Source organism: Podarcis filfolensis, assembly GCF_964270895.1.
Source record: "Podarcis filfolensis genome assembly, chromosome: 16".
In the NCBI taxonomy this organism is placed as follows: Eukaryota; Metazoa; Chordata; class Lepidosauria; order Squamata; family Lacertidae; genus Podarcis; species Podarcis filfolensis.
Window position 1 is genome coordinate 38,640,542 of NC_139620.1, and position 27,958 is coordinate 38,668,499.

General features: G+C 44.7%; 1 protein-coding gene and 1 long non-coding RNA gene across 3 annotated transcripts; one reads left to right on the forward strand and one right to left on the reverse strand.

Annotated features, from left to right (window-relative positions):
* The first annotated feature begins 6,685 nt into the window (after positions 1-6,685).
* P2RX4 (purinergic receptor P2X 4) lies at positions 6,686-27,853 on the forward strand. 2 transcript variants are annotated; one of them, XM_083590399.1, is made up of 12 exons: positions 6,686-7,095; positions 8,460-8,607; positions 13,900-13,971; positions 16,097-16,169; positions 16,762-16,861; positions 17,416-17,496; positions 18,280-18,421; positions 23,637-23,773; positions 24,269-24,362; positions 25,003-25,068; positions 25,180-25,275; positions 27,057-27,853. In XM_083590399.1, the coding sequence occupies exons 1-12, from the start codon at positions 6,953-6,955 to the stop codon at positions 27,114-27,116; spliced, it is 1,212 nt and encodes a 403-aa protein (XP_083446525.1). In that variant the 5' UTR covers positions 6,686-6,952; the 3' UTR covers positions 27,117-27,853. The 2 variants fall into 2 exon arrangements, with proteins under 2 accessions (XP_083446525.1, XP_083446526.1); XM_083590400.1 differs by lacking the exon at positions 13,900-13,971 and having other exon boundaries at positions 6,840-7,095.
* On the reverse strand, positions 25,341-27,050 carry LOC310751479. The gene is made up of 2 exons (XR_014542542.1): positions 26,589-27,050; positions 25,341-26,142 (listed from the first exon to the last, which is right to left on the reverse strand). It is a non-coding gene; the product is annotated as an uncharacterized lncRNA (long non-coding RNA).
* Positions 27,854-27,958: the final 105 nt, after the last annotated feature.

The following is a 27,958-nucleotide window of genomic DNA, read 5'->3' on the forward strand; positions in this document are numbered from 1 at the left end:
AGAAGTGGCACCGGGGGGGGGGGGCGAGCTGGAATAAGAAGCGGGGGGGGGGGCAAGTAGTCCTCCTCCCCAGCCCCAGCCACCGCTTCTCATGGATAGGCAGAACGAGCTCATCCGCTCTACTCTCTGGCCCACAGGAGCACCAGGGCAGCAGCGGTGGAGGGAAGATGAGCGGTGCAAAAGGGCTGGCTCTGGAGAGGGGCTGCTTAAAATGGCGCTCAGGCCAGCCCCTTCCTCCTCTAGGCAGGGCAGGAAGAAGCCAAGAGGGAGGGAAGAGGCGCCACCGCGGTGTGTGTGAGGGAGAGGGGGGGAAATGGTGCAGCCTGAGCAAGCAGAATCTCCACGCCAATCCACGGACAGTCCATAGGCTGGATCCTGAAGGCAATTGGGCCTGATCTGGCCCGTGGGCCTTAGTTTGCCGACCCCTGGTCTACGCCGTGTCTCAATTCTCCAAAGGACCATAGACCCTGGGTGAGTGCCTGGAACCCCATGGGCTCTTGCCACTGCTCAGAGAGACGGGCAGGCACACAACTTTTGTAACAGTATTTAGCATTAACTAAATATATACTTGATTCTGACCAAACTAAGCTTCCCAGGAGAGCTTTTTAGACTCGTGTACTCTGGTACTATCTGGAACCAAAGAGGCGCATTGGTTGCTAGATGTGATTCCCCCCCCAGCTCTCCTACCCCACTACTGGGAAAAGCCATTTTTTACCACTGAATCGGATGGAGCAAGCATCACACTGCAGAAAAACCAGCTGTTGTTTGCTCAGCGGTAAGCAGTGGGTTTTCCTGGGGGAAAGCAGCAGGACAAGCAGAAGTATGGATGAACCCCTACACTGATCCCCACCCCTTCAAGATGCCTACATTTCATTGAATGCCAAGACTGGGGACCTGCTCTCCTGTTATGTTCTGAATAGAGAATTGCAAAGAGCTTCTCTCTCTGAGGAAGTGTGGCAGTGACTGGTTGCAGGTGCCTTTTTTTTGTCCAGTCATGTAAGAGATAACACCCACAACATTTTGTGGTCTTGTGTCTCTTTCTGCTGTGTTGGAAATGGCAGCCATTTTGTCTTATGCCATGCTCCCACAACAGCCACTTTCTGCCTGGTGCCCAGGGCACTTTCTCAAAATTCCAAATGTGTCCCGAAAGGTGTTGGCCCTGCCCGACAAAAGCCAACGAGAGGAGTTGCACTTGGTGTTTAATTTTAAATCAGACCTTGTTGCTGCTTGTGCCATTAAAACACAACCTTCTTTGGTCCTCAGAATTTTCAATGCACACCTGGAATCGGGGATCCAGATCTTCCTGGCAGGCTTAAGCAGTCAGTACGCTGTGGGTTAAACCACAGAGCGTAGGACTTGCCGATCAGAAGGTTGGCAGTTCGAATCCCTGTGACGGGGTGAGCTCCCGTTGCTCGGTCCCAGCTCCTGCCAACCTAGCAGTTTGAAAGCACATCAAAGTGCAAGTAGATAAATAGGTACCGCTCCAGCGGGAAGGTAAACGGCGTTTCCGTGCGCTGCTCTGGTTCGCCAGAAAAGTCATGCTGGCCACATAACCCGGAAGCTGTACGCCGGCTCCCTCTGCCAGTAAAGCGAGATGAGTGCCGCAACCCCAGAGTCGGTCACGACTGGACCTAATGGCCAGGGGCCCATTTACCATTATTACCCAAAGGAAAGACCAGATTAACTCTCTCTTTCTCAAAACACAGCAAAGGCTCATGTATGAGAGATGAGAGCTTTGCTGATTTCCACTGGGAAGTCCTCTGTTTCTTTGTGTCTGGTTTTGAAGCTGTTTGTTTCTTTCCAGTACAGTGGAACCTCGCGTTACGTACCATCCTCCTTACGAATGCTTTGGCTTCCCAGCTCCGCTAACCTGGAAGTAGACGCTCCTGGTTGCAAACTTTGCCCTGGGGTGCGAGTGGAAGTCACGCAGCAGGAGGCGCCATTAGAGGTTTCCTGTTACAAATGGACCTCCGGAATGGATTAAGTACGTAACACGAGGTACCACTGTAATTTCTCAGGAATGGGGAGAGGAGACTTCAGGAGTATCAGATACCAGCCTCGTTATTACTGCATTTCTGGGGCAGAGAGACCTAACAAACAAACAAACTTGTGTATATACTGGTAATTGAAACTGGGTGTTCAGAGGACTTTGTCCCATGGTATTTCCAGGGACTATCATATACTGTAATGCATATGCAACTGACTGAAGTATATTTTGCCAAAGCGTTTTCTACAGTGGAGGTTGTGCAAAGCAAGGCTTTTCCCTCACAGCAGGAGTGGTAGAGAAGCTGCCCCCCTCCAAACCTTGCTGGGCTTCCAGCGGCGCTATTTGGCCCTGCGGGCTGAGGCTGGCTGGAGCCACGGGGCCCACAAGTTCCCCACTCCTGCTGTGAAGCAAAACCTGCCCCTGCCAGGCTTGGTGACATGGCCAAAAAATAGTCTCCAAGAACATTTTACTTATCCGCTTGCCTCTACATATTTATGTTAGTCCTTCTAGTCACTGAAATGTAACAAAAACCAGGAACTCGGCCTTTGCCCAGTTTGCAAAGCATTCCTGTGTCCTCAGCAGAGAGCCCTTTTGCCTCATAGGCCTGCACTAACATTTCTGCACTGATTTACAATGTTTTCTGCTTAGGAACTGGTGGGATCAATGTTGCTACTGTGTTTTAATTTACCATTTTTACATGTTTGTATTATCTTCAAATCACTTTGAATTTTATATTGTAATTTTTAAAAAATTAAAAAGTTGTTTCAAACTATTTTTAACACTGTGTTTTTAATTGTTGTAACCTGATACTGAGCAGAGTTTTTCCAAAGCAGTTTGTGACACATGTCTGTCTCTCTGTTTACACACACACACACACACACACACACACACACACATGTGTTTATCAGATGTGTATCTCCCTCCCTCCCACAACTATCACAACACTCGGGACAGCTTGCAACGGAATATCAACACAACATCAAACACAGTTTTTTTTATGGTGGGAATGTCCCCAACATTCTAGTCTGAGGTTTATCAATAAATATCTAACAGAACGCCTCTCCACAGCTCTCCTTGCTATTCATTCTGAAAAAAAGTTTGATCTGGATGTTGGTAGCCTAACAATAGGAAAATATACAAATTTTGCATGTCTCCCTATGGTATAATAACTTGGGGAATTTGGCTATTTCAGAATAAATAACACCCAAGTCTTCAAGAGACCTGGAACGCTTCTTGGCCATCAGACGGGACTTTAGTTCATAAGTTTCAGAATCAGGTGCACAGCACTCGCCATCGTGGGAAACAGGGCAGTCTTGAGTTAGTGTTGTGTGTGACCATTTCCCATGCCTGTGGTATTATATGCCATGCCACGCAATTGCATTATAATTTAGTTTCCTGGTATTGTTAACTGGTATTTGTTGCTATGCTTCACATTTAAAAACACTGCTTTGCGCCCCGTCCCCGTCTCCAAGCAGCAAGAGGCTTCAAGGGTTCCAACCTGTTCCCTGAGGTGGTTTCATGGGAATGAGGCTCCACTGGAGACTCAGGAACAGAAGCTTCAGATCCACATATATAAAGTGGGGCAGAGAGAAAGCAAAGGTCCAGAAGGTGGGGACGGACCTAAAATAATTAATGGTTCTGCAATAGCTTTATTAGGACAAACAAAAATGTCACAAATGTTGTGCCACTCTTTTGCAACATTTTGGCCAGTCCTGTTAAAAGGATTTCTGCTGGGGGTTTTCCAGCTATACACAATTCCCCACCAGATTTCTAGGGGAAGGCCCCAGTGACATAACTGTGGATTCCCACAAGCCTCTGTGCTTCACTCAGTTCCAGGTAAGTTCTTTCTAAACAACCATTTAGAGCTCTTTGAGAGTATCCCATAAGAATGTGTAGATGATGCATGGCAACTATTCACTGAGACACGAGATGGAAAGAAAACCGAGTGCTCATGGAAGGATGCAGCAAGACCTTTTGAAGCAATAATAATAATAATAATAATTTTTATTTATACCCCGCCGTCCCCAGCCAAGGCCGGGCTCAGGGCGGCTTACAAGCAATAATAAAAACAAGTTGAATGATTACAACTTAAAAACAAAATTAAAATACAACAACATTAAAATATTAAAATGTAGCCTCATCACAGGAGGAGAAGGAAAAGAAAAAAGAGAGGGAGGGAATCAAATTGGCTCCAAGCCAAAGGCCAGGCGGAACAACTCTGTCTTACAGGCCCTGCGGAAAGAAATCAGATCCTGCAGGGCCCTGGTCTCATGAGGCAGAGCGTTCCACCAGGCCGGAGCCAGAGTTGAAAAGGCCCTGGCTCTGGTTGACGCCAGTCTAACTTCCTTAGGGCCTGGGACCACTAGGGTGTTGCTATTTATGGACCTTGAGGCTCTCCGTGGGGCATACCGGGAGAGGCGGTCCCGTAGGTACGAGGGTCCTAGGCCGTGAAGGGCTTTAAAGGTCAAAAGCAGCACCTTAAATCTGACCCTGTACTCCACCGGGAGCCAGTGAAGCTGAAAAAGCACTGGGTGAATATGCTCCCATGGCAGAGACCCCGTGAGGAGCCTCGCTGCAGCATTCTGTACCCGCTGGAGTTTCTGGGTCAGCTTCAAAGGCAGCCCCACGTAGAGCGAATTACAGTAGTCAAGCCTGGAGATGACCGTCGCATGGATCACTCTGGCCAGGTCGGGGCGGGAAAGGTAAGGGACCAACTGCTTGATGCGGCGAAGGTGGAAAAATGCCGCCTTGGCTGTTGCTGTAACCTGCGCCTCCATGGAAAGGGAGGTGTCAAGGATTACACCCAAACTCTTAACGGAAGGCAATGGCACTAATTGGGCCCCCGCAAGAGAAGGGAGTTGGTCCCTCATCCCCATGCCATCCCGACCCAGCCATAGGACCTCTGTCTTCGAAGGATTTAGTTTCAATCGGCTCCCACGAAACCATCCAGCCACAGCTTCCAAGCATCTGGTCAGTGTGTTCGGGGCTGAGTCGGTGTGGCCATCCATCAGCAGATAGAGCTGAGTGTCATCAGCATATTGGTGACAGCCCAGCCCAAAGCTCCGGATAATCTGGGCAAGGGGGCGCATAAAGATGTTAAAAAGCATCAGGCAGAGAATTGCGCCCTGCGGCACTCCACACACCAAGGAGTGGCGCGACGACATTTCCCTCCCTAGTGCCACCCTCTGTCCCCGACCAGAGATAAAAGAGCACAGCCAGTTACGGGCTATGCCCTGTATCCCCATGTCGGCGAGGCGGTGGTCCAGAAGATCATGATCGATGTGATGTATGTTTAAAATGCCATGCCATAAATAACTGTACACTTGCCAGGACAATTGTTTGTATTTCTTTTTAGAGTTTTAAAAATAAATAAAAACTTTTTTAAAAATAATAAGCTTTTGGTGGTCCTTCATCCAAGACTCCTGAAGGACAGGCCTCCAGATGGCAGTAGTATGCTAATGTTGGGGAAGGATCTCAGAAAAAAACAACAAAGTGGAATGAGCCGCCGTTAGTGCACTGTTTTTGCATCAACTGCGTCCACACTGTACATTTAAAGTTCCATTAGACCACTTTAATAGTCATGGCTTCTCCCAAAGATTCATGGGAATTGTAGTTCACGAAGGGTGCAGAGTTGTTGGGGACAGCCCTGGTCCTCTCCCAGAGCTACAGTTCCCAGAGAACTTTGGGAGGACAGACTGATTGTTGAACCACTCAAATTGTAATTCTGGGAGGGGAACAGGGGTCTCCTGACAACTCCCAGCACCCTTAACAAACTACAGTTCCCAGAGTTCTTTGGAGGAGGGAAGCCCAGTGCTGGATTTACGTATAAGCTAAACAGGCGCAGGTGGTGCTGTGGGTTAAACCACAGAGCCTAGGACACGCCGATCAGAAGGTCGGCGGTTTGGATCCCCATGACGGGGTGAGCTCCCGTTGCTCAGTCCCTGCTCCTGCCAACCTAGCAGTTTGAAAGCACGTCAAAGTGCAAGTAGATAAATAGGTACCGCTCTGGCGGGAAGGTAAACGGCGTTTCTGTGCGCTGCTCTGGTTCGCCAGAAGCGGCTTAGTCCTGCTGACCACATGACCCGGAAGCTGTACGCCGGCTCCCTCGGCCAATAAAGCGAGATGAGCGCCGCAACCCCAGAGTTGGCCACGACTGGACCTAATGGTCAGGGGTCCCTTTACCTTTAAACAAGCTATAGCCTAGGTCTCTACTCCCTTTGGGGCCCCAAAAAATTTAAAGGAAAAAACACCTGTACATTTCCAAAATATAAGATTAAAAGCAGATAAAAGAAAACCTACATACAGCAATGGTGTTTGTGTGTTGTGTAGGCTCCTATGATATAAGTAATGGGCCCCGCCTGCTCCCTAAAATATCCCTGGTTTGCTCATTTCTGTATGTAGGGTGCCTACATTCTGCATGTGCAGATGGCTTTAGATACCTATTAGGTCCATAGCATATATTCAACACAAAAAAGTGACAATTCGTTTTGGCAAAAGACAGCTGGACTTATAGAGGGCCCCATTTCCGCCAGTAGCTTAGGGCCTCATCCAACCTCAGTCCGGCCCGGGGAAGCCCTTGCTGCTATTCCAAGGGCGTGTGAATGAGACCCAGCCTGGGGGTCCTCCCCCTTTCCCCACTCACGACTTTCCCATCCCGGGTCGCAAGTTCCTGCAGCCTTCGGACTTATCCCGCCGACGAAGCAGCCGCGACTCCTCTCCTTTCCCGTTTCCTTTCCTCTCCCGGAGTCCCGCGCACTTTGCCCGCGGCAGGAGGAGCAGCGCCTCCGGTTTCTCGCCAATCCGACCGCAGGCGCTGGAGGAGGAGGAGGAAGGGAGACGCCTCTTTCGAACTCGCCACCGGGAGGCGGAGCGGATTCGCCCTCTAGAAGGCCCTCCGGCTGCCTCCCGCGGGGATCGCGCTGCTGCTGCTGCTGCTGCTTCTTCGCCGCCGCCCCTTCTGGCTCCATGGCCGGCCCGGGCAAGCCGTGCGCGGGTTTGTACAGCTTCCTCTTCGAGTACGACACGCCGCGGATCGTGCTGATCAAGAGCCGCAAAGTGGGGCTCATGAACCGGCTGGTCCAGCTGGCCATCCTGGCCTACGTCATCGGGTAAGGCGCGGGCCGAGGGGCCAAGGGCCAGTGGCCCCCGGTTGCTGACCAGCGAGAGAGGAGACCCCCAGACCTCTTTTTCCCACCAACGTGATCCTCCTCCCCAGAACCGGGGAAGTGTAGTAGGACAACTCACTTGTTGCCAGAGGAGAGTAGTCCTCTTGAATTCCGTAGGTGTCTACTCGGAAGTAAGCCCCTCTGGAGTCCAGTAGGATTTACTTACAAAGGAGTTTGTTGCAGCGAAGTTGTGCTTCTCCAGATGTTGGCTGCATACGCCCCATATGTTGAAAGCACTTTGCCCTCCTCCTGAGATTCCTGGGTGCTTTAGTTTACCCGGCACCAAGCTACAGTTCCCAGCACCCATCATGAACTATAGTTCCCACCATTCTTTCCAGGCTGGGGAAGAATATACTTTACATGTAGGCATGGGCATAGCCAGGATTTATTGGGGGGCAGGCTTTATGTTGGCAGCGGGGGGGGGGCAGAACCTCAGTTAAGTGTAAACTCCCCTCAGCAGTATGCAATTTACGGTATTTATTTCTGCTACAGCAGCCGCCAGAATAGTGCATGCTATTAAAAGTCGCTTGTAATAAGATGAAGAAGGTTTAAAATTGGATTATAAAGAATATAAGGCTTTAAGGACATGCGTGAACGAGTACTAAACAATGGAACCAAGAGGGGGAGTGGAGGGAAGTCATGCAAAAAAGATGGTTAAAAATTTGTCTATGATGTTTTCGTTTTCTTTTTTATGCATTGTTGTTATTATTTTTTGGAAAATTAACAAAATGTTATCAAAAAAAACACAGAATAGTGCATGCTAAAAATTGGCAAGAAAAATAATACTAGCAAAAGAACAATGGCTGTATAAATGGACAAAATACTCCGAACTTGCGAGCAGGACAGCCAAAATAAGGAATTGGGATGGAAAACAAATAAAGGATGGATGGGAAAGTTTGGGGGAGTACTTTAAAAAAAGTTGATACTAAAGCAAAGCTACAAGTAGGGGTAATTCTCTGAACAACAGTTAAATACAAAGAAGGACTAGAAGGAGAAAAGTAGGGTGGATTAATATTTGGATATTCAGCAATTACAAATGCCATGGGAGGCTAGGCTGGGAAGTCTATATGGAAAGAATATTTGATGGCAAAGTATGATATGTAAATAGAAAAATGGAAAATGTATAAATGATGGGAAGTGGAGGAGACCAGTAACACCTGCAGGTTTCCCTAACTGTGCAAGACTAAGGGGATAAGCTAAAAAAGATTTCCGCGAAAATGTGTCCGGATTTTTACTTCTTGAAATATGGCAACCCTACTTAAACCTAAATTCTGAGATGGATGTTTTGCCCCCCTCCCTTCTTGCAGCTGGGTCTTTGTGTGGGAAAAGGGCTACCAAGAAACAGATTCAGTGGTGAGTTCGGTGACCACAAAAGTGAAGGGCGTCACAGTGACCAATACTTCAGAGCTGGGGCTCCGAGTTTGGGATGTAGCCGATTACGTGATTCCGCCTCAGGTATGTACACAGGAGCTGAATCTCATGAGAGCTTTGCTGTGTATGACACATACTTCCTGTTTGTGGTCAGGAGTCTCCCTGCCTTGGAGCAAACGGGGACAGTTTTTACCTGCTAGCTCTTCAAAGGAGACCATTAGATCACAGGACTAAAGTTAAACAGAGCCTAAGACATACAGCGGCCATTTTTATGAGTGTTAATAAGAAATGCCTGCTTTTTGGGGTGGCCAACCAGCCAATTGTTCAGATCCATTCCATCCTGGTTTCATTCCTGTGTTTGGTACGGAACTTGTATTGGTCTCCTGGGTAGGTAACTTATACCAGAATGCAACCTTTTTTCTTTTCTTTTCTTTTGGTAACATCTTTATTGAAAGTTCAAAAAGTACATAACCATATGTGCACCAAACATGGTAAGACGCAAAGAAAAAAAGAAAGAGAAACAGAACCCATGCAAAAGGGAAAACAAAGGGAGGAAGGGAAAAAACCCCAAACTTTTACAAAGTTGTTATTGTACTTCCCCACATCTTAACCTATTACAGTACAGTGGTACCTCTGTATAAGTCCGCCCCGTCCAGCGTCCATTTGCGCTTTGTCGAGTGTCCTTTTCATCGAGTGTCTGGGGCTCCGGAACAGATCCTGGACTCAAAACAAGGTACCACTGTATTTGTAAGAATGGGTTCCAAATGTCATTGAATTTGTCCATGGCAAGTCTGCATTTATACGCAAGTTGTTCATATGTTGCAAGTTTGTATATGTCTTCAATCCAATCATAGAAGGGAGCCGTATTTTTATTTTTCCAATTCATCAGTACCAGTCTTTTTGCTGTGGTCAGGGCACGGAGAGTCCACTCGTATTGTCCTTTTGTAAGGTTCCATGTGCCGGGTATGTAATTCAAGAAAATATTTTGCTCTGTAAATGTAAGGTTGTTCCGTACAGGTCTGTTGATGGTTTCAGTTACCTTCTGCCAAAAGTCTTTCAATATAGGACAATGAAAAAACATATGTTTTAGAGAAGCAGGGAGAATGCAACCTTGTTGATTCTGGACCTTTCAGAGGCTTTTGATGTCACTGACCTTGTTATCTTTTTGGGCCGCTTAGCCAAAATGTGACGGAGAGACTGGATTCTACTCACAGAATAAAAACTGGCAGTGATCTACCCCTTTTCGGGGGAGCGTTCAGGTCAAAGTTGTTTTGAGTAAAGGGGAAAGGGGAAAAGTCACTCACCAAAAGATTGCTAGGGAAACAATCTGCCTCACAGCAAAAACTGCGTCTTCCATTCCAGCAAAAATGGAGGATGGAGAGAGAGGCCGGGGCAATGCTCTTATGCCACTGCAAAGGAAAAGGAGCCCACGGTTGACAGCGATCGACCGGAACCTCCCGAGGATCGACCAGTCGATCACGATTGACCTGTTGGACATCCCTGCTCTATGGTGATGGCTTCAGGCCTTGTTTAGAGGGCATATCTCAGAAAACATGTCTGCTGCTTGCACCCTGTGGGATACAGCATGTACCAAACATTCCCAGTCTTGATAGCCTCCAGATCAGAAGTCGGCAAAGTTTTTGTTCACGGTCCCACAGATGCCGCGGTGGGCTGGAGTGTGTGCACACACATTCATGCATGTGCAAACACTATTTCTGGCACGGAGGAGGCGTGCACATCTTCCCATTGGCTGCAGGAGCTTCCTTCAGCCAATGGGAAGCCGGCCAGCGTCGCGGAAGACGGTCCCCGCTCTGCTCCGCGCTAGTTTAGCACAGCTCACAGGAGCTGACCAAGTGGGTGGCGGGGGTCCATGGGCCGGTTAAACAACCCAATGGGCCGCTTGTGCCCCATTGGCCTTAGGTTGCTGAACCCCTGCTACAGATGTTTGGGGCCATCAGTGCCAACAGTGAGGACCAATGGGAGTTGTAGTTTGAGGGCGCTATTGGTGTCCATGGACCTGAGGCTCAGATCTAGTCCAGCATTCTGTTCCCACAGTGGTCAGTCAGATGCCTCAGGGAAGCCCAAGGCAGGACCTGAGAGAACCTCGTCTAATCCAAGAGGACACTTTGCAAATAGCTGCCAGGCCCTTCCTGGCACACTGTTGTGTGGAATAATTTCTTCTCTGTCATAGAACTCGGTTCAATATGTCTTTGCATGCTGCGGCTTCAAGGCAGAATGGGTGTAAGCTTCCTCTGTTGATTCTCTTTTACGGCCGTTGTGAAAGAATGATAAGGTCAGCTCTGCTGAGTCTTCCTTCTTGGCTAAACCTCAACTTCTCCTGTTTTATGCCTCGGCCTCTGATCTCTGCAGCTTGCGGCTTCCTGGGGAGCCACACTTCCTCCTTGTTGTTCGCACTGTGACTGAGTCATCTCCCTAAACAATCGTATTTGATTTGCTGTTTTAAGCATGTATGAAAGCATTTATACTTGGATCAATATGAGTTCGGTATAGAAATAAAAATCTACCGTAACAACAACAACAACAAACATTAAACCCCTCTTAGGCCACATTCACACCATACATACATTTAAAGTGTTACGATAACACTTTTTAAAAATTGAATTTTATTAACATATACATATTACATATACAAAAGAAAAAGAAAGAAAAAAAGAGAACACAGTTTTACAAATTTTAACATAACCTACAATTATTCTGACATATACATACAGAAAAAGAAAAAATAAAAAACTTTTAAAAAGAAAAAACAACCGTTCCATGTACACATCTTTGTAAGGAATACAAGCCGCCCTTACTCCTGTTAGTAGCCTCCTTCTCTTCTCTTTTTACAATATCTCCTTTTCTCACTTCATGCTTCATGCCCTGATTTATATCTTGACTTCCCTCTACCCCTATGCAGTTCTTAATAACTCGTATTTCTGGTTGTCTGTATTCCATTAGCAAGACTGTGGAGAAACAAGATAATTTCCTGTGGAATTTTTATCTACACTAAGCCAAGCAAAATCCTGGAAACCACCTTTTTTCAAATCCATTCTTTTTTTTTATCAAGTTCAAAACACCACTGAGTTGGTGGTACTGCAACCAGCTTATACCAATTTGTTTTAATATACCGTATTTCTTCAATTTCAGTTGATTATTTTCTTCTTCTAGTAAATCTTTGTATGTCTGCCAATTGGTACCCATATTTTTCCTTTTAACAGCCATTGCCTCCATTGGTGATAACCACCAAGGGTTTTTCGGCCCCAAAAGTTTTTTATTGTTTCTTTCCCATACTTCAAATATTGCCTTTCTGATAATGTGGTTGCAAAATCCTTTATGTATTTTCACTTTATCATAACTCAGATATCCATGCCATCCTACTATGTGCTACGATAACACTTTATACAGTTGTGGCTCACCCCAAAGAATCCTGTCAAAAGTGCCACTTTGCTTAAGAACCAAAGTATTCAGCTGTAACACCTTTGTAACAAATGAGTTAAGGAACTGAAGTGAAACTGGAAAGAAGCCATCTAGTCTAAAAACCTGTAACATCTACCTAAAGCGAAGTAACTGAACATAAGCAGCTGAAGTTTAAAAGAAGTTGTGCCTGTAGCATCCATTAGATTTGGTATAAATGATAATAGGTTAACTATTTTATAATGAAAGAACATTATCTCCTGAGACATCCTTTGTTTTATCCACTTTGTTCTGTTAAATAAATCTTTCTTATTTGTTCAACTTCTGCCTGAGTCTCCCAAGTACCAGAGTTTTCCCTCACACAAAATCCATAAAGATAACCTGTGGTGGTGTTTATAGAGTGTGTACGTAGTTTGGGTCCACAGCAATTGGTATATAGTCGAGGGTTCTGCTACAGTAATTGGTGGCAGGAGTGGGATCTGCTCCATGGGGCTACCCTTGAAGACTACTCAGAAAGAGCAGCTGGGGCAGAATGTTGCTGCCTGGCTGTTTATGTGATGGGGGTGGGGGCTCACATTAACCCATTCATTAAATCCTTACACTGAATGCCTGTGGACTTCTGGAAATGATTCAAGGTGATGCATTGAATCATATACCAAATCTGCAATGACTTGGGACCTAAGTACCTTCTTCAGTACTTCCCTATCCATGTACAGTGGAACCTCTACTCACCACCATAATCTGTTCCGGCAGCCCGTCCTTTAGGCAAAACGGGTCGCTGGGCGAAGCGCCATTGTGCACATGTGCAGACAGCGGCAGCCACTTTTGCGTGTGCACAAACAGCAAAAGCTGCTTCTGCGCGTGCGCGAATCGCAGCAAACCTGGTATTTACTTCTGGGTTTGCTGCTGTCACGACTTGGATCGGGCCCAAGTAGAGGCAGTCGTAAGTAGAGGTTCTGCTGTACAGTCGTACCTCTGGTTGCGAACTTAATTCGTTCCGGAGGTCAGTTCTTAACCTGAGGCGCACTTTTGCTAATGGCGTGACTTCCGCTCGCATCCTGGGGCAAAGTTTGCTACCAGGAGCATCTACTTCCGGGTTAGCGGAGCTCGTTACCCGAAGCGTTCATAAGGAGGACGGTACGCAACCCAAGGTTCCACTGTACTGTATTAAGGTGTGCAGATGAAGGCACAAGACAAGGCATTCTCAGTTAATTTAGGGAATTCCAAAGCATAATTGGTTATCCCCACATTGACCTAATTGAGACACAAGGTGTAAACCTCTTTGTTTATCCAGGCTTTTGGAATGCTGTCAACCTTCTTGCTGACACTGTTACCTTGTATATGTTTTGATGATGTATATTTGATAACTGTATTGTCAGCCAGTGGGCAGGATTGTCCCATTGGGAGGGATGTAAGAACAAACTTGCACTTGAACAAGGGATCAGTAAACAAAAGTTTGGCTTGTGGATTCCACTGCCTCACCTTCTGTCTCCAGATTGTCACCCCAGCTCAGTCTGACCAGCTCCAAATCTTGATGATGATCTCATGCTGTTGGTGAAATAAGCTCTGGCACTCTATGGGATGTCCAGTTATTTCACCTAGTAGCAAGTTGTTCTTCCTGACCTCAGCTCCTGGGCAAAAAGTTTTCTTGCTTCCACTCAAAATTCGCTTTTCAGCTTCTAATGGAAACTGCGCTGATGGTCAGTGATCTACTGCTCTTTCATTCTGAGCTGCTAAGATGCCCATGATCACATTTCAGTTTCTGAGCCATTGGTTTGTGGGAAGTGGGCAGTAACCACCTTTTCCTGTACCCCACAGAAGGACATTTCAATCAAAGTTTCCCCTTCTGCTAAAATGAGCTAGGCCTTGATGCTATCTGGCTTCTCCTTGGGAAACACCACAGATCCAGATCGCTGTGTGAAGCTGAACTCATTCTTTTTTCTTTGTACACATGTTTAGGGCGAGAACTCCGTATTCATCATGACAAACATGATCATCACTCAGAATCAAACTCAAGGACTCTGTGCAGAGGTAGGCTCCCACTAACATCAAGCTTTCAATGCTCAGAATTCATTTGTCTTTTGTCTGAAACCATAAAGAAAATGCTGTGCAATTTCGGGAGCTGAGTTGAGGAGCTGGCCATTCAGTTTACATCCCAGGGCCAAAGTAGGGACGCAATCTTTGGGGAATTAGGATTTTAATAGGCTGCTTGTGTTTGGGGGAGGAGCCAGCCTGTTGATAAAAGTAGGAGTAGCTACCAGGAGCACACAAGCAAACACTGCAGGGTCCTCAGGAGGGAAAGAGGGTTGAAATCCTTAGGAAATAAATTACGTTAATTTGTAGCCTTTAGAAACCAGAGAAAGAGTTGGTTTTTTGACCTGGGCCTTAGGGGGTTTAATGCCCAGGGACCCAGCATTAGTAAATGATAAATGACTGCAGTTTTAGAAGTGTGTTTGTGTTGGTTTTAGTTTTTTTATCAGACTTTGAAATATTTTGTGAAGGTGGTTTTTAATTGTACAGTGGTACCTCAGGTTAAGAACTTAATTCGTTCCGGAGGTCCGTTCTTAACCTGAAACTGTTGTTAACCTGAGTTACCACTTTATCTAATGGGGCTCCCTCTGTCACTGCTGTGAGATTTCTGTTCTCATCCTGAGGTAAAGTTCTTAAAAATAAATAAATTATTAAACAATTTCAACATAACAATTTATCAATCCAAATATTCAATTACATTATTTTTTTTCCTCCACCTCCCCCCAACCCAGGACTTCCCTCAGCTCCCCTCTCTGGTTTTTTTGCACATATTGTTCTCTGCATATTATAAAATTGTACATATCCTTGCCTTGTCTATCATATATTCAACTAATAAATTTGTGGATGTTTATTCAAAACCTGCCAAGGAGTCCAAGTCATTTTGTTGTCTTTTTAAGTAGTTTGTAAAAAGTTCCCATTCTTCCTTGAAGTCATGATTGTCCTTGTCACGCAGTTTATATGTCAACTTGGCCAGTTCTGCATAGCTCATCAATTTTTCTTGCCACTGTTCTTTCGTTGGGATTTCCTCGTTCTTCCATTCTTGTGCTAACAAGACTCTTGCCACTGTTGCAGAATACATAAATAGGTTTTTTATTTTTCTTGGCAGGTCTTGTCCTACAATCCCTAACAAAAATGCTTGTGGTTTTTTTGCAAATGTCATTTTTTAAAAAAGAGAGAACAATCTGTAAATTTCAGATTCACTTTTCACAATTTTTCCCAGTCCTCAAATTGTATGTTATGTCTATATCTTGTGCCCATTTAATCACGACTGATTTGACCTCCTCATCTTTTGTTTCCCATTCTAGCAGAATACTATATGCTTTCTTCAGCCGCTTCCCTTCTTCTTCTATAACTTCCTTTTGAAATCTGGAAGTTGTATCACTAAACCCTTTCTTATTATCTTCCTTATACATCTCATAAAGTTGTCTATAGTGTAGCCAACTCTGAAAATGGTCAAACTCTTTTAATTTCCATTTCCCTTCTTGATCCCTCAGTAGATCTCTATATGTAGGCCACTTCCCCTTTTTGCCAAGCGGTTTGAGTAACGAAGCTTCAATTGGTGATAGCCACCAAGGTGTTTTTTGTTCTATTAGATCTTTGTACCCCTCCCACACCCTGAGGTAAAGTTCTTAACCTGAAGTACTACTTCTGTGTTAGCGGAGTCTGTAACCTGATGTGCTTGTAACCCGAGGTACTACTGTATGACACCCCCAAGCAGAAAGGAAGATGACCTACATAACTCCTCCGGTCTTTTTTCTCTGCATACTATTGTTTTAAATTGTGGTGTTTGCCAACTTGGTTGGATCAAAGTGTTTTTAGCACATATCCCAATTTATGTAGATTGCCCAATTTGCCTCTGTGCAGAATTCTGACTCTCTCTTTCTCTCGTTGTTTCCTTCCTTCCTTTCTTTGAGTGAAGAGCTGTTCTTGTTAGCTCCCACTTATTTGATTTATTTCAATGAATCCAAGCATAGTGGATTAACTAGTTCAGAAGCAGCTTTTTTGTTTTGATGTGACCCCATGCAAACCCTTGCATAAGCACTAGTTTTGGAGGCCACGGGGTGGAGGGAGGGGGCATGGCAAGCGCTGCCCTTCTGTTTATCTGCACCATCTTCTTCCTCTCCAGTTTCCAGATAAAACCACACTGTGCCATTCTAGCGAAAACTGCACGGAAGGATACGTTGGGACACACAGCAATGGTAGGAGCTGGTGTGGTCTTCTTTGTGCCTGCTAATCATTTTGTTCACTTTTTTTTTTTGATAAAATCTTGACCTTGAGATCTGCAAACATATAGATAGGGCAGCATTTCTAAGCGGGAACTGTATGTTGCAGATTTCAAGGATATTGTGCAACGGTGTGGTTGACTTCATCTGTAGATACTTGTTATGGGTTTTGGAGGGGAGGAATGCTGATTACTCAGTTGGGTGCTGCCGCCCCCTAATTCCCCACACTTCCCTAATGGCAAGCCATTTTCTCTCAGCCTAAAACACCATCACCGCCCTCTGCAAGAAGAGGGTGGTTCTGGCCTACTGTTCATAGGAAGATGCTAAGTCTGAAGCCTGACTTACGCATGTGGCAGCAGAAAAACTCAGAATCATAGAATCATCAAGTTGGAAGGAACCCAAGGGTCATCTAGTCCAACCCCCTACAATGCAGGAATCTCGGCTAAAGCATCCGTGACAGATGGCCATCTAACCTCTGCATAAAAACCTCCAAGGAAGGAGAGTCCTGAGGCAGCATAGTTCTTGTTAGCATAAGAGTTTGATGAGGACGCTCTTGGTATCCCTTCAGGTGTCCAGACTGGGAAGTGTGTTACATACAAACACACCACCGAAAAAACCTGTGAGGTCTTTGCCTGGTGTCCGGTGGAGGATGATGAACATGTTCCCAAGTGAGTGTCATGCGGGAGGGAAAATAACAAGCAAGTTGCTTTTAAAAAACATGGCTAGGTGCTGAGATACTTCCACCAGGTAGCTACGCTCAGATGTCTTTTGGAGCTCAATGGTGTTGATGGCCTTTGCTTTCCCAGGCCTTCAGGGAAGCAGCGTTTATTGGTTGGTCCCAAAGGCCATTGTTTCCTTCCCCCATAGCCGTGGGTGGGATGCTCTGGCCACACTGGCATGGGCAGAAAGGCCTGTTCTGCCCATGACATTCAGGGGACACTGGGGGCGGGCAGGCGTGCAGCGCTATAAATGGAAGGCTTTACCTGAGGTCACCCTCTTTGGATATCACCCCTGCCTGAGTGAATTTGGGGTGTTATGTGTGCAAAGTGTGCACTGACCTATGGGGGACTAGACCACCTTTTTGAAGTGAGATTGTTGGATTGTTGCCTTGTTGCTAGCCATGATTGTCAGGCATAAAGTGAAATCGCACGTTGCCACTGAGACATTCTCTTTCTCCTCCCTGCCCCATCCCATCCCCTGTTCCTTTCTCAATCCTCTCCAGACCAGCTTTCCTACATAATGCTGCAAACTTCACCCTCCTGGTAAAGAACAACATCTGGTACCCCAAGTTCAACTTCACTAAGTACGTATACATCTCCCCCCCATCACTAACGTCTTTGGGCTGTGCTCACTGGAGCATTAATCACAAGTTGTTGGGTTCTTGTGGTAGCAGGAAAAGAATCAGTATTGTATTATTTGTGTCACAATATAAAATCATGGCACAGAAGAATCCAGCAGTGCTTTGCCAAGCATGGAGGTGGCAGGGTGGGACAGGAGATGCCACTGGCTCTAGGCTTCCAGGTTCCCTTGGGCAAGACCCTGGCAGTGGGAGACCCTTTCTCCCATGAGCTGCTTTCCTCACTGCCATTGTTTGCTGGTGCTGCATCTACTTTTCTTAGGACTGCAGTAAGCGGCTTTATACCAAGCCAGGCTCACTGGTCCATCTGTCTACACTGACTAGCTATGGCTCCCCATGGTTTCAGGTGGGGAATCTTTTTCTAACCCTGCCTGGAGATGCCAGGGATCGAACCTTGGACTTTTGGCATGAGCCACTGCCCTTCTCCTAACACTGGCGTTGTGGAACAGCAGCAGCTTTCAGCCAGGATTAAGTTTGCAGAATGAATAGTGATGGCTTATGCTCATTCTCTCATTTCAAAAGCTTGCCAGAGATAACCACCCCCACCCCCACCTTTTCCTAGACAACAACATCTTTATGTGGAGTGGGCAAGGCAGGTGTTTCTAGTTCAGTATACAGGAAGTTGCACCCTTTGGGCGGAAGGGCAGGATATAAATTTAATAAATAAATCACCCAGTGAGTTCCCCGGATGACCTTAACTCTGGAATCTCTCCCTTCTTCCCCACCCAGGCGAAACATCCTCCCCAACATAAGTAAATCATACCTCAAGAACTGCAAATACAATTCCAAAACGGACCCCTTTTGCCCCATTTTCCGCCTCCGTGATGTGGTTGAATCTGCTGGTCAGAATTTCGAAGAGATGGCTGTTGAGGTTGGTTAGAATCTGTGGTGGGAAAATATGACAGGAAGGGAAGAGTGATAATCCAATCTGGAGCCGAGTGCAAGAGTTGCAAATTAGATTAAAAAAAAAAATACTTAGATTTACCTTCCTTTAAAGATAGGATAACTTTTCTATATGCACATAGCATGTATTGTTAACTTATGTGTCGAGTTCAGCACCTCGGCCTGTGAGACATAGGCGCTCCTTCCACTGGCCCCTGGAGCTCTGGCCAGGCCACAGACCCCTCCCCTGCCCAGGCCCCACTTGCTATCAGCTCCACTCCACAGGCTCATCCAGTGCTTTTTCATGTCCTTGCACCGTGATAATAGCCTGGATGATAACCAAAACTGAGCATGGAGCGCAGACTGGTGTGCAGAGGCCGTTAGCTGCGACACCAGAATCTGGGAGCCTCCAGTGCAGGAGAACAGTTGCTTTATGCCTCGCTTGTGGGCTGCCAAGAAGACCCTCGACCCAGCATCTCTTCAGGTGGGGGGGGGCACCTGGAGAGAAGGGCCCTAAAGGATGCTCTCGGTGTACAAGTGTCGGCTGCTGTCTGGAAAGGGCAGTCCTTTTTTTTTTTTTAGTTTGGGATTTGTTTAATAAAAAATAGAATAATAGTAATAATTGCAACAATCGGATTTATTGGTCTAAACTCTCTCTTTGGTGTAGCTTGATTTTTGCACAGTCTGATCGATATGTGTGTGTGTGTGTGCGCGCGTGCGTGTGCGCGTGTGTGTGTACAGAGACAAACCTTGCGAAATTCAAGCCCAGCCTCTCCTGAGACTGTCCAGTCCCTCTCCAACCCTCGGCTTGTGCGTTTGAAATGACATCTTTAACATTATTTGGAGAACCTGTGGAGTGTGGGGGGTGGGAACAAGGCCGAAAGTATTATTATTATTATTATTATTATTATTATTATTATTATTATTATTATTAATATTGCTACTACTCCTGCTACTATATTTTTTTTAAATGATATTTATTAAAATTTCAAAAGGAATCACAAAAGTAATAAGAAAGAATAAAAAAAGAAACAAAAAATACAAAATGCAGAAAAAATAAAAACAATTAAAAATAAATCCATCTTTCCATGTCTTGCCTTTCATTTACTTGTTTCCCTGACCTCCTCGCACCTCCCTTTTTTGTATTCCAGTTCAAATGGTTAATTCAGCAAATCCTTTCCCTCTTTGCTTTTATCTTAGTTCTTTATCTTAACATATTATATCCTTATATGTTCATCTATTAACAAACCATTTTTACATACTCCTTTTTAACATTGTTGCTAAAACCGCTTCATTTCATTCCGACATCATTTTAACATTCATTAATTTTACAATGTTTCTGTAGATACTGTAGTCCTTAAATTTCTTCCAATCTTCTTCCACCGACTCTTCTCCCTGGTCTCGGATTCTGCCAGTCATTTCCGCCAATTCCATATAGTCTATCACTTTCATCTGCCATTCTTCCAGGGTGGGTAGATCTTGTGTCTTCCAATACTTTGCAATAAGTATTCTTGCTGCTGTTGTAGCATACATAAAAAAAGTTCTATCCTTCTTTAACACCAATTGGCCGACCATGCCCAGGAGAAAGGCCTCTGGTTTCTTCAAAAAGGTATATTTAAATACCTTTTTCATTTCATTATATATCATCTCCCAGAAAGCCTTAATCCTTGGGCACGTTCACCAAAGGTGAAAGAATGTACCTTCATTATCTTTACATTTCCAACATTTATTATTGGGCAAATGATAGATTTTTGCAAGCTTGACTGGGGTCATGTACCACCTGTATATCATTTTCATAATATTCTCTCTTAAGGCATTACATGCCGTAAATTTCATACCTGTGGTCCACAACTGTTCCCAGTCAGCAAACATAATGTTATGTCCAACATCTTGTGCCCATTTAATCATAGCAGATTTCACCGTTTCATCCTGAGTATTCCATTTCAACAGCAAGTTATACATTCTTGAAAGTATCTTAGTTTTGGGATCTAGGAGTTCTGTTTCCAATTTTGATTTTTCCACCTGGAAGCCAATTTTTTTGTCCAAATTGTAAGCCTCCCTTATTTGATAATAATGAAGCCAGTCTCGCACTTTATCTTTTAGTTTCTCAAAACTCTGCAGTTTCAGTTTGTCTCCTTCTTGTTCCAAAATCTCCCAATATTTCGGCCATTTGGCCTCCATATTGAGCTTTTTCTGAGCCTTCGCTTCCATCGGTGATAACCACCTTGGGGTTTTGTTTTCAAGTACTGTAGATCTTTATATCTTATCCAGACATTAAACAATGCTTTCCTGACAATGTGATTTTTAAATGTTTTGTGTGCTTTAATCTTGTCATACCACAGATATGCATGCCACCCAAAAACGTTATTAAAACCTTCTAAATCCAAAATGTCTGTGTTCTCAAGAAGCAGCCATTCTTTCAGCCAGCAAAATGCTGCTGATTCATAATAGAGTTTAAGGTCTGGCAGGGCAAATCCACCTCTTTCCTTTGCATCAGTTAGTATTTTAAATTTTATTCTGGGCTTCTTGCCCTGCCAGACAAATCTAGAAATGTCTCTCTGCCACTTCTTGAAACAGTCCATTTTGTCCAAAATTTGCAATGATTGAAACAAAAATAACATTATTGGCAATACATTCATCTTTATAGCAGCAATTCGACCTAACAAGGAAAGCTTCAAATTTGACCATATTTCTAGATCCTTTTTTCACTTCTGACCAACATTTCTCATAATTATCTTTAAATAAATTTAAGTTCTTAGCAGTCATATTAACCCCCAGGTATTTTACTTTCTTAACTAATGTTAAACCTGTCTCCTTCTGAAACCTCTCTTTCTCAATCGGTGTTAAATTTTTCTCAAGAACCTTAGTTTTTAACTTGTTCAGCTTAAATCCTGCCACTTGACCAAATTCTTGAATCAGTTCCAATACTCTTTTAGTACTAGATTCTGGCTCCTGTAGTGTCAATACTAAGTCATCTGCAAAAGCTTTCAATTTGTACTGTTTAGCTCCAACCTGTATACCTTTAACCAGTTGGTCCCTTCTGATCATATTTAGCAAAACCTCCAGGACCGAAATAAAGAGCAATGGGGAAATTGGGCAGCCTTGTCGTGTCCCTTTCTCTATCTTAAATTCCTCTGTCACCACATTGTTAACAATTAATTTAGCCTTTTGTTCTGAATAAATTGCACCTATACCATTTCCAAAGCCTTGACCAACCCCCATCCCCTGAAGATTTTTCTTCATAAAACTCCAAGAGATATTATCAAAAGCTTTCTCCGCATCTACAAATATTAAGACTGCTTTAGTATTAATATTCACTTGCAGTTTTTCCAAAATGTTAATTATATTTCTCGTGTTGTCAGACAAGTGTCTGCCCGGGAGAAAGCCAGCTTGGTCTTTATGTATCTCTTCCACTAATACTTTTTTTAATCTTTTAGCCAAAATATCTGCAAAAATTTTGTAATCCACGTTAAGCAGGAATATGGGGCGGTAGTTCTTAAGTTGTGTCTTTTCAGACTCAGTTTTCGGTATAAGTGTAATGTAAGCTTCCTTCCACGACTCTGGCGCTTTTCCCCCCTCCAAAATTTCATTGCAGACCTCCTTTAGTGGTTGAATTATCCAATCTTTCAAAGATCTATAGTATTTTGAGGTTAAACCATCCGGCCCTGGAGATTTGCCCAACTGCATATTCTGGATGGCACCTTCTACCTCCTGTTCTGTTATTTTATAGTTCAACATTGACTTGTTTTCTTGAGAGATTTTTTGTAATCCATTTGTTTTTAAGAATTGGTCTATATCAATCTCTTTCTGTGGCCCTTGTGTATATAACTGTTTAAAGTGCCTCTGGAAACATTTTCTAATTTCCACTGGATTCTGTATATTCTTTCCTGGAAAGGGCAGTCCTTAAGGCTGCCTGTCGTGTGGTGGTGCTCCTTAAGGCTGCCTCCAGCGAGAGCTGCTCCTGTGTGCAGACTGCCTGGCCAGGCAGGGGGCCTCTCTGTGGCAGCCTCTCCTGTCAGAAGCCCCCGTGTGTTCTGTGCCTCAGGATGGGGTTTGGGCCTCACCCCTCCTTGTGGCAATGTGGGGTCGGCCTGCGTGATGGGGGGGGGGGGTTGATCCGCAATGAGAGTGGGAAGCCTGTGGGGCAGCTGCCCCATGAGTCTACTTCTGAGCAAGCCCCACAAGGCGGCAGCTGCACCGCGAGAGCCTTCGTTTCCTGTTTAATGTTTGGTTCCAACCTCTTCCCCTCCTCTTGAGTATCCAGCATATTTGAACAAGGGCAGCTGGGTAACAGTTTGTACAAATGGTGCTCTTTGGCAGATGCACATTATAAGGAATGCGATTAATGGAGCAAATATTTAACTTTCCTTGTTTGGGCTTGCTATCTTCTCAAGATCAAGGCCTCTTTCAAACAATGAGCTTTGCTTCCAGTCACATTTGCCAGTTGCATTTCCAAAAGGCTCTTTTTGCTAACTCCTCAACTTGGTTCAGCCGTGCAAAGTGTAAACTTAAAAGTGTCCAGTTCAGAACTGCTCTGCACTTGCCAAGGTGGATTTATGCAAGCTGTGCTGTTCTTTAAGGCCTCAGTCTTCCAATCAGTAAAATTGGGATAATAGTACTGACCAAACTTACAGAGCTGTTGGAATAATCATTGTGAGAACACGTTAATGTGCTTTGAACATTTGAAACAAGCTGCAGAAAAACCTTTACAATTATGTCAGTCTGCAAGTACCCCTTCCATTTAGATTTCGTCAGTGTGTTTTAAAAACGTAAAACTTTGCTGCTAGACTCAAGCCTTATAGCTGCATGCAGAACACTCAGGCAAACTGGCGGACGGAGACAAATGACAGCAGCTTTATTATATTTTGAGAATGTGCATTGAGATTATATTGTTCATAAACCACATGGGAAGGATTTGTATCCTGAAAAGTGGGATGTAAATAATTTCAATAAATAACTGCATTTTATGGTGCAATGTGTTTTGGCATCAATGAGACCTAGAAACTTGTCCCTCACTCTCTTTTTTTGTACCAAAATTGACTTGGGTTATGTTGGATGCAGTGTACACTACACTCTATAGAAAAGTTTGTGCATGGGTCTGCTGTAAAAGACAATTGCATCCATGACCATGGGGGGGAAATGAATAATGTCCCATATGAGGGCTGTTTGAATTTAAATTGAATGCACCGTTTCGGTTTCTACAGGGTGGAGTGATGGGGCTGCAGATCAGCTGGAACTGTAATTTGGACAAGGCTGCCTCTCATTGTTTGCCAAAGTACACCTTCCGTCGTATCGACAACAAGGATTCTGACCACACCGTCTCTCCAGGATACAATTTCAGGTAGGGTGATTTGGGGTAACCAGGTGTGGGAACCCCCCATGCCTCTACTCAAGTCAAACTCTTTTGGTGCAGGGTCTGATGTCTGGCGGAGGTGAAGAGAGTGTTTGTTTAGGTGTGGTGATTTGTTGGAAGAGTTGGCTTACGCTGTTGATTTTTAATTGTACTGGTTGTACTGGTGAGCACGTTCACTTGATGCAGAGCACCAGTGGAGACCAGTTGCTCTGGACCAGTGACCCACATGAATGTGTGTGTGAAGCAGCTCTGGAGCAGACACACCAGGTTTTCTAATTGGGTTATGAGATCCCTGAAGATTTGCAGTTGTTTGCATCTATCTGTCTCGAGAGACAATGGAGTGCGCCTCTAGGGGTGAAGTCAAACAACAGTTAGAGCAGCACTTACGTGACCTCCCTGGGGCACAAGCCTGGGCAGTGTGTGTGGAGGTCCTGGGCTGCCCGGAGGACAAGACCCACCTCTCCTTTTTCTTTTCCCAAACAGATTTGCTAAATATTACAAGAATGCTGGTGGCAGAGACTCCCGGACGCTCATCAAGGCCTATGGAATCCGCTTTGATATCATGGTGTTTGGCAAGGTAGCTACCTGCTTTTGCAAAGGGCAAAAGGAGGCCAGCTGCCTCTGAGTTTGGCCTGCCTGCAGGTGCGGCGACCCTCAGATGGCACCAGGCATGCATGGCACCCCTCTGCTTTGTTCCCTTAAGACCTTTGACCTGCTACCAGTCAGAATAATTCTGCTGTCCTCAACTTTTTGGGACCCAACTTTTAAATACATTCTGTGACGTGTGACCACATTTCTAGTTGTTGGTTTAAGTATGTCCGCCTGCCTCCTCCACTCAATTTCTTTCTCTTTCATAGAAACTGTGAATTTTTGTGTGTGTCCAACGTCTTTGTCTTCCTGAGTTGTTGAATGTTCTGTTGCACCAGTTAGCACTGGAAGTTTCACCACCAGAGACATGAAACAATTCAGACAGTCATGGAACGGCCATCCTTTTCTTACAAACAAATGCCATAAAGCCGGCCTTCCCCAACCTAGTGCCCTTCCCAGATAATGTTGGACTACAACTCCCGTTGTTCCTGACCAGTGCCCATGCTGGCTGGGGCTGATGGGAATTGGAGTCCAACACCACCTGTCAGTGGAAAGTTCCCATAAATGAATAGGAGAGCTATCAGAAAAAGGACTTGTGAATAACTTGTGTATATCTGTGTGTGTTTTAGGCAGGAAAATTTGATATCATTCCTACGATGATTAACATTGGATCTGGCTTAGCCCTGTTTGGTGTGGTAAGCCCTTTATTCTCCCTCACAACTGGTTTCCTTTTAATAAGGTGCTAGAAGAAACGTCAACATTTGAAAATAAATAAAATCTCTTCTTTGCCTTTGAATCTCAACTAGGCGACAGTCCTCTGTGATATCATTGTCCTGTATTTCATGAAGAAAAAATATTATTATAGAGAGAAGAAATACAAATATGTTGAAGACTATGACTTGGTAAGTTTGCTTTGTGTTAGGATTTGCTCCCATAGCTTTCTCTCTTTCTATCTGTTTCTTCTTCCTTCCATCTCTCTCTTTCTCTCTTTCTGTCTTTCCAGCAGGAAAAGAATAAACATGGATGTGGAACATCCATTCTTTCTTCCCCTAAAAGAAGCTTGGAAACTAATATTAAGGATTGCTAACAATTCTTGGTGCCACCATATAACTAGTATTTCCTGTGTGAGACACTGTGAGAATTTAAAAAACCATTTATAATACCAAATTCACACCTTGGCCAAATGGCCCTGTGGCTTAATTGGATGTTAGTCACTTTCTTTTCCTTTATAGCTGGGGAACCTGTTGCCTTCCAGATGCTCCCGTCAGCCTGTTGATCAATGTGGCTCCTACAGATAAATGTCATTTGAATATATTAGGCTAGAGCTATCTAGCTTCTCATGGGGAATGAGTATTTACCATAAAGTAGATAGACTTGTGGTGGGTGTTCTTAATTTAAAAAAGGGCTTGATTTCAGCTGCTTGCATTTTATAAGGCATAGTAAAGATACATTTTTAGGGGCTAACCAGGCTGGGATAGTTGGGATAGCAGGCTTGTTGGTTTTTGAATGTCTGATGTAGATTTTTTCAATTTTGTTGTTCTGTATGGGGCAATGACAATAAAAATTATTGTATTGTATCGTATCGTATTGCTAGATTACAGCAAATTGTTTTTAGAGACGAACATTCAAAGAGCCTGTTGGATCAGGCCAAAGGTCCATCAAGTCCAGCATGTGGTTTTCAGAGTGACCAACTAGATGCCTCTGGGAAGCCCAAAATCACAATAGCGCACCTTGATCAGTTTGGAGCACAGTAGGGGGAAGAGTTAAAGCTATGGTTTTCCCAGTAGTGATGTATGGAAGTGAGAGCTGGACCATCAAGAAGGCTGATCGCCGAAGAATTGATGCTTTTGAATTATGGTGCGGGAGGAGACTCGAGAGTCCCATGGACTGCAAGAAGATCAAACCTCTCCATTCTTAAGGAAATCAGCCCTGAGTGCTCACTGGAAGGACACATCATGAAGTTGAGGCTCCAATACTTTGGCCACCTCATGAGAAGAGAAGACTCCCTGGAAAAGACCCTGATGTCGGGAAAGATGGAGGGCACAAGGAGAAGGGGACGACAGAGGACGAGATGGTGGGACAGTGTTCTCGAAGCTACAAACATGAGCCTGACCAAACTGCGGGAGGCAGTGGAAGACAGGAGTGCCTGGCGTGCTCTGGTCCAGGGGGTCACGAAGAGTCGGACACGACTAAACGACTAAACAACAACAACAACAGGGGTTGCCTTATTGGCAACCTTTTGCCAGCTTATTAGAAAAGTTTGGTTGGGCTTTTTGAAAGTGTGTTTCTTTGCCTTAGCAAGTGCAGCTCCTGTAGAACCTTGTTGGGGTCATTCCTGCATTGCAGGGGGTTGGACTAGACCACAGCTGTCAACCTTCCCTTTTTTGGCAGGAAATTCCCTTATTCCAGCGCCGTTTCCTGCTGTTTCCCCGGATTGTTAGATATCCCGTAGACTGTCCCCAGGACAGGTGAGGCTGCTGATCCCTTATTTTCAAATCTGAAAGTTGACAGCTATGGACTAGATGATCCTTGGGATCCCTTCCAATTCTAAGATTCTACAATTCAATGAACCTTACAGGCTAATTTGCTTAGGAAATTTCCCTTGGGGCCAGAATGTGAGCCTGAGAATCTGTCTTGTGTATTGTTGTTGTTTTTGCACTGACTTCCCCCTCTTCTTTCATAGGAAGCCAATTCATCCTATGGCTCCCAGGGAGAAACTCAGGAAGGCTGTCACATCCGATGACCAACCCAAAGTGTTGATGTCCAATGAATTTCACGCATGCACAGGCTGTGAAGGGGAACAGAAACCCACATAAATTATTATTCTGTTCAGTCTTGCTTCCAATATGGATGCCCTGATAAAGGGAATGTAAAGATTGTGATATTCTGCAAATAATGATAACCACTTTCTGTGAAAGTTATTTTTTTGCTGGGGTGGGGGAAGATATTTTGGGGACCTGCAAAGCCCTGGATAGTCTGAGGTAATTTTGAGGGCCTCCTAAAGTTGTGGCAATGGAAAAGGAAAGGGGCCTGTCTTCCCCCAAGTGGCTTCTGGGTAGGATTCCTTCCCTTTCTGCCCCCTTCTGCCCTGGTTCCTCTTCATTTCATCCCCCCATCTTTGCTGGATTTAAACAAGATAGGTCTTCTGCTGCCTTCCTTGCACAGATCCCAGTTCCTTTTCTTAGCGGGCGATAGAATCCCCAGCATTCAATGGGGCAAGGATGGCACTCTTACCTGTGAACTAGATGGCATACTGCCAGTCCTTTCCCTTTGCACTTTCCTTAATTTTTGTCCTTTAGAATTCATTTCCCAACTGAAGGAATGGATATAGGTCAAAAAGAAATAAATTTGTACGTCCTTGTACTTTTCCCCTGTCTAGATTACATGGGAGCAAAAAGAAAAGTTGATTAATGTGAATGGGGGGGGGGATTTTAGGGGAGAGATCTATTTTGTGGAGAAAATAAAGCTATTGGAAACTTTCATCTTCTTGTGCCTCCTTCCTGTATGGGTAGCCTGGAATGCAGAGCTGCAACTGAATATTCACACAATCTTAATTCTGTGCAAGGTAAATGCTAGCAGAATAGA

Excerpts from the sequence above, each read along its gene's own strand:
- P2RX4 (XM_083590399.1), top strand. The coding sequence starts at position 6,953 with ATGGCCGGCCCGGGCAAGCCGTGCGCGGGTTTGTACAGCTTCCTCTTC. Across the intron at positions 7,096-8,459 it reads ATCCTGGCCTACGTCATCGG|CTGGGTCTTTGTGTGGGAAA; the intron begins GTAAGGCGCGGG and ends CCCTTCTTGCAG. Across the intron at positions 18,422-23,636 it reads TCGAAGAGATGGCTGTTGAG|GGTGGAGTGATGGGGCTGCA; the intron begins GTTGGTTAGAAT and ends CGGTTTCTACAG.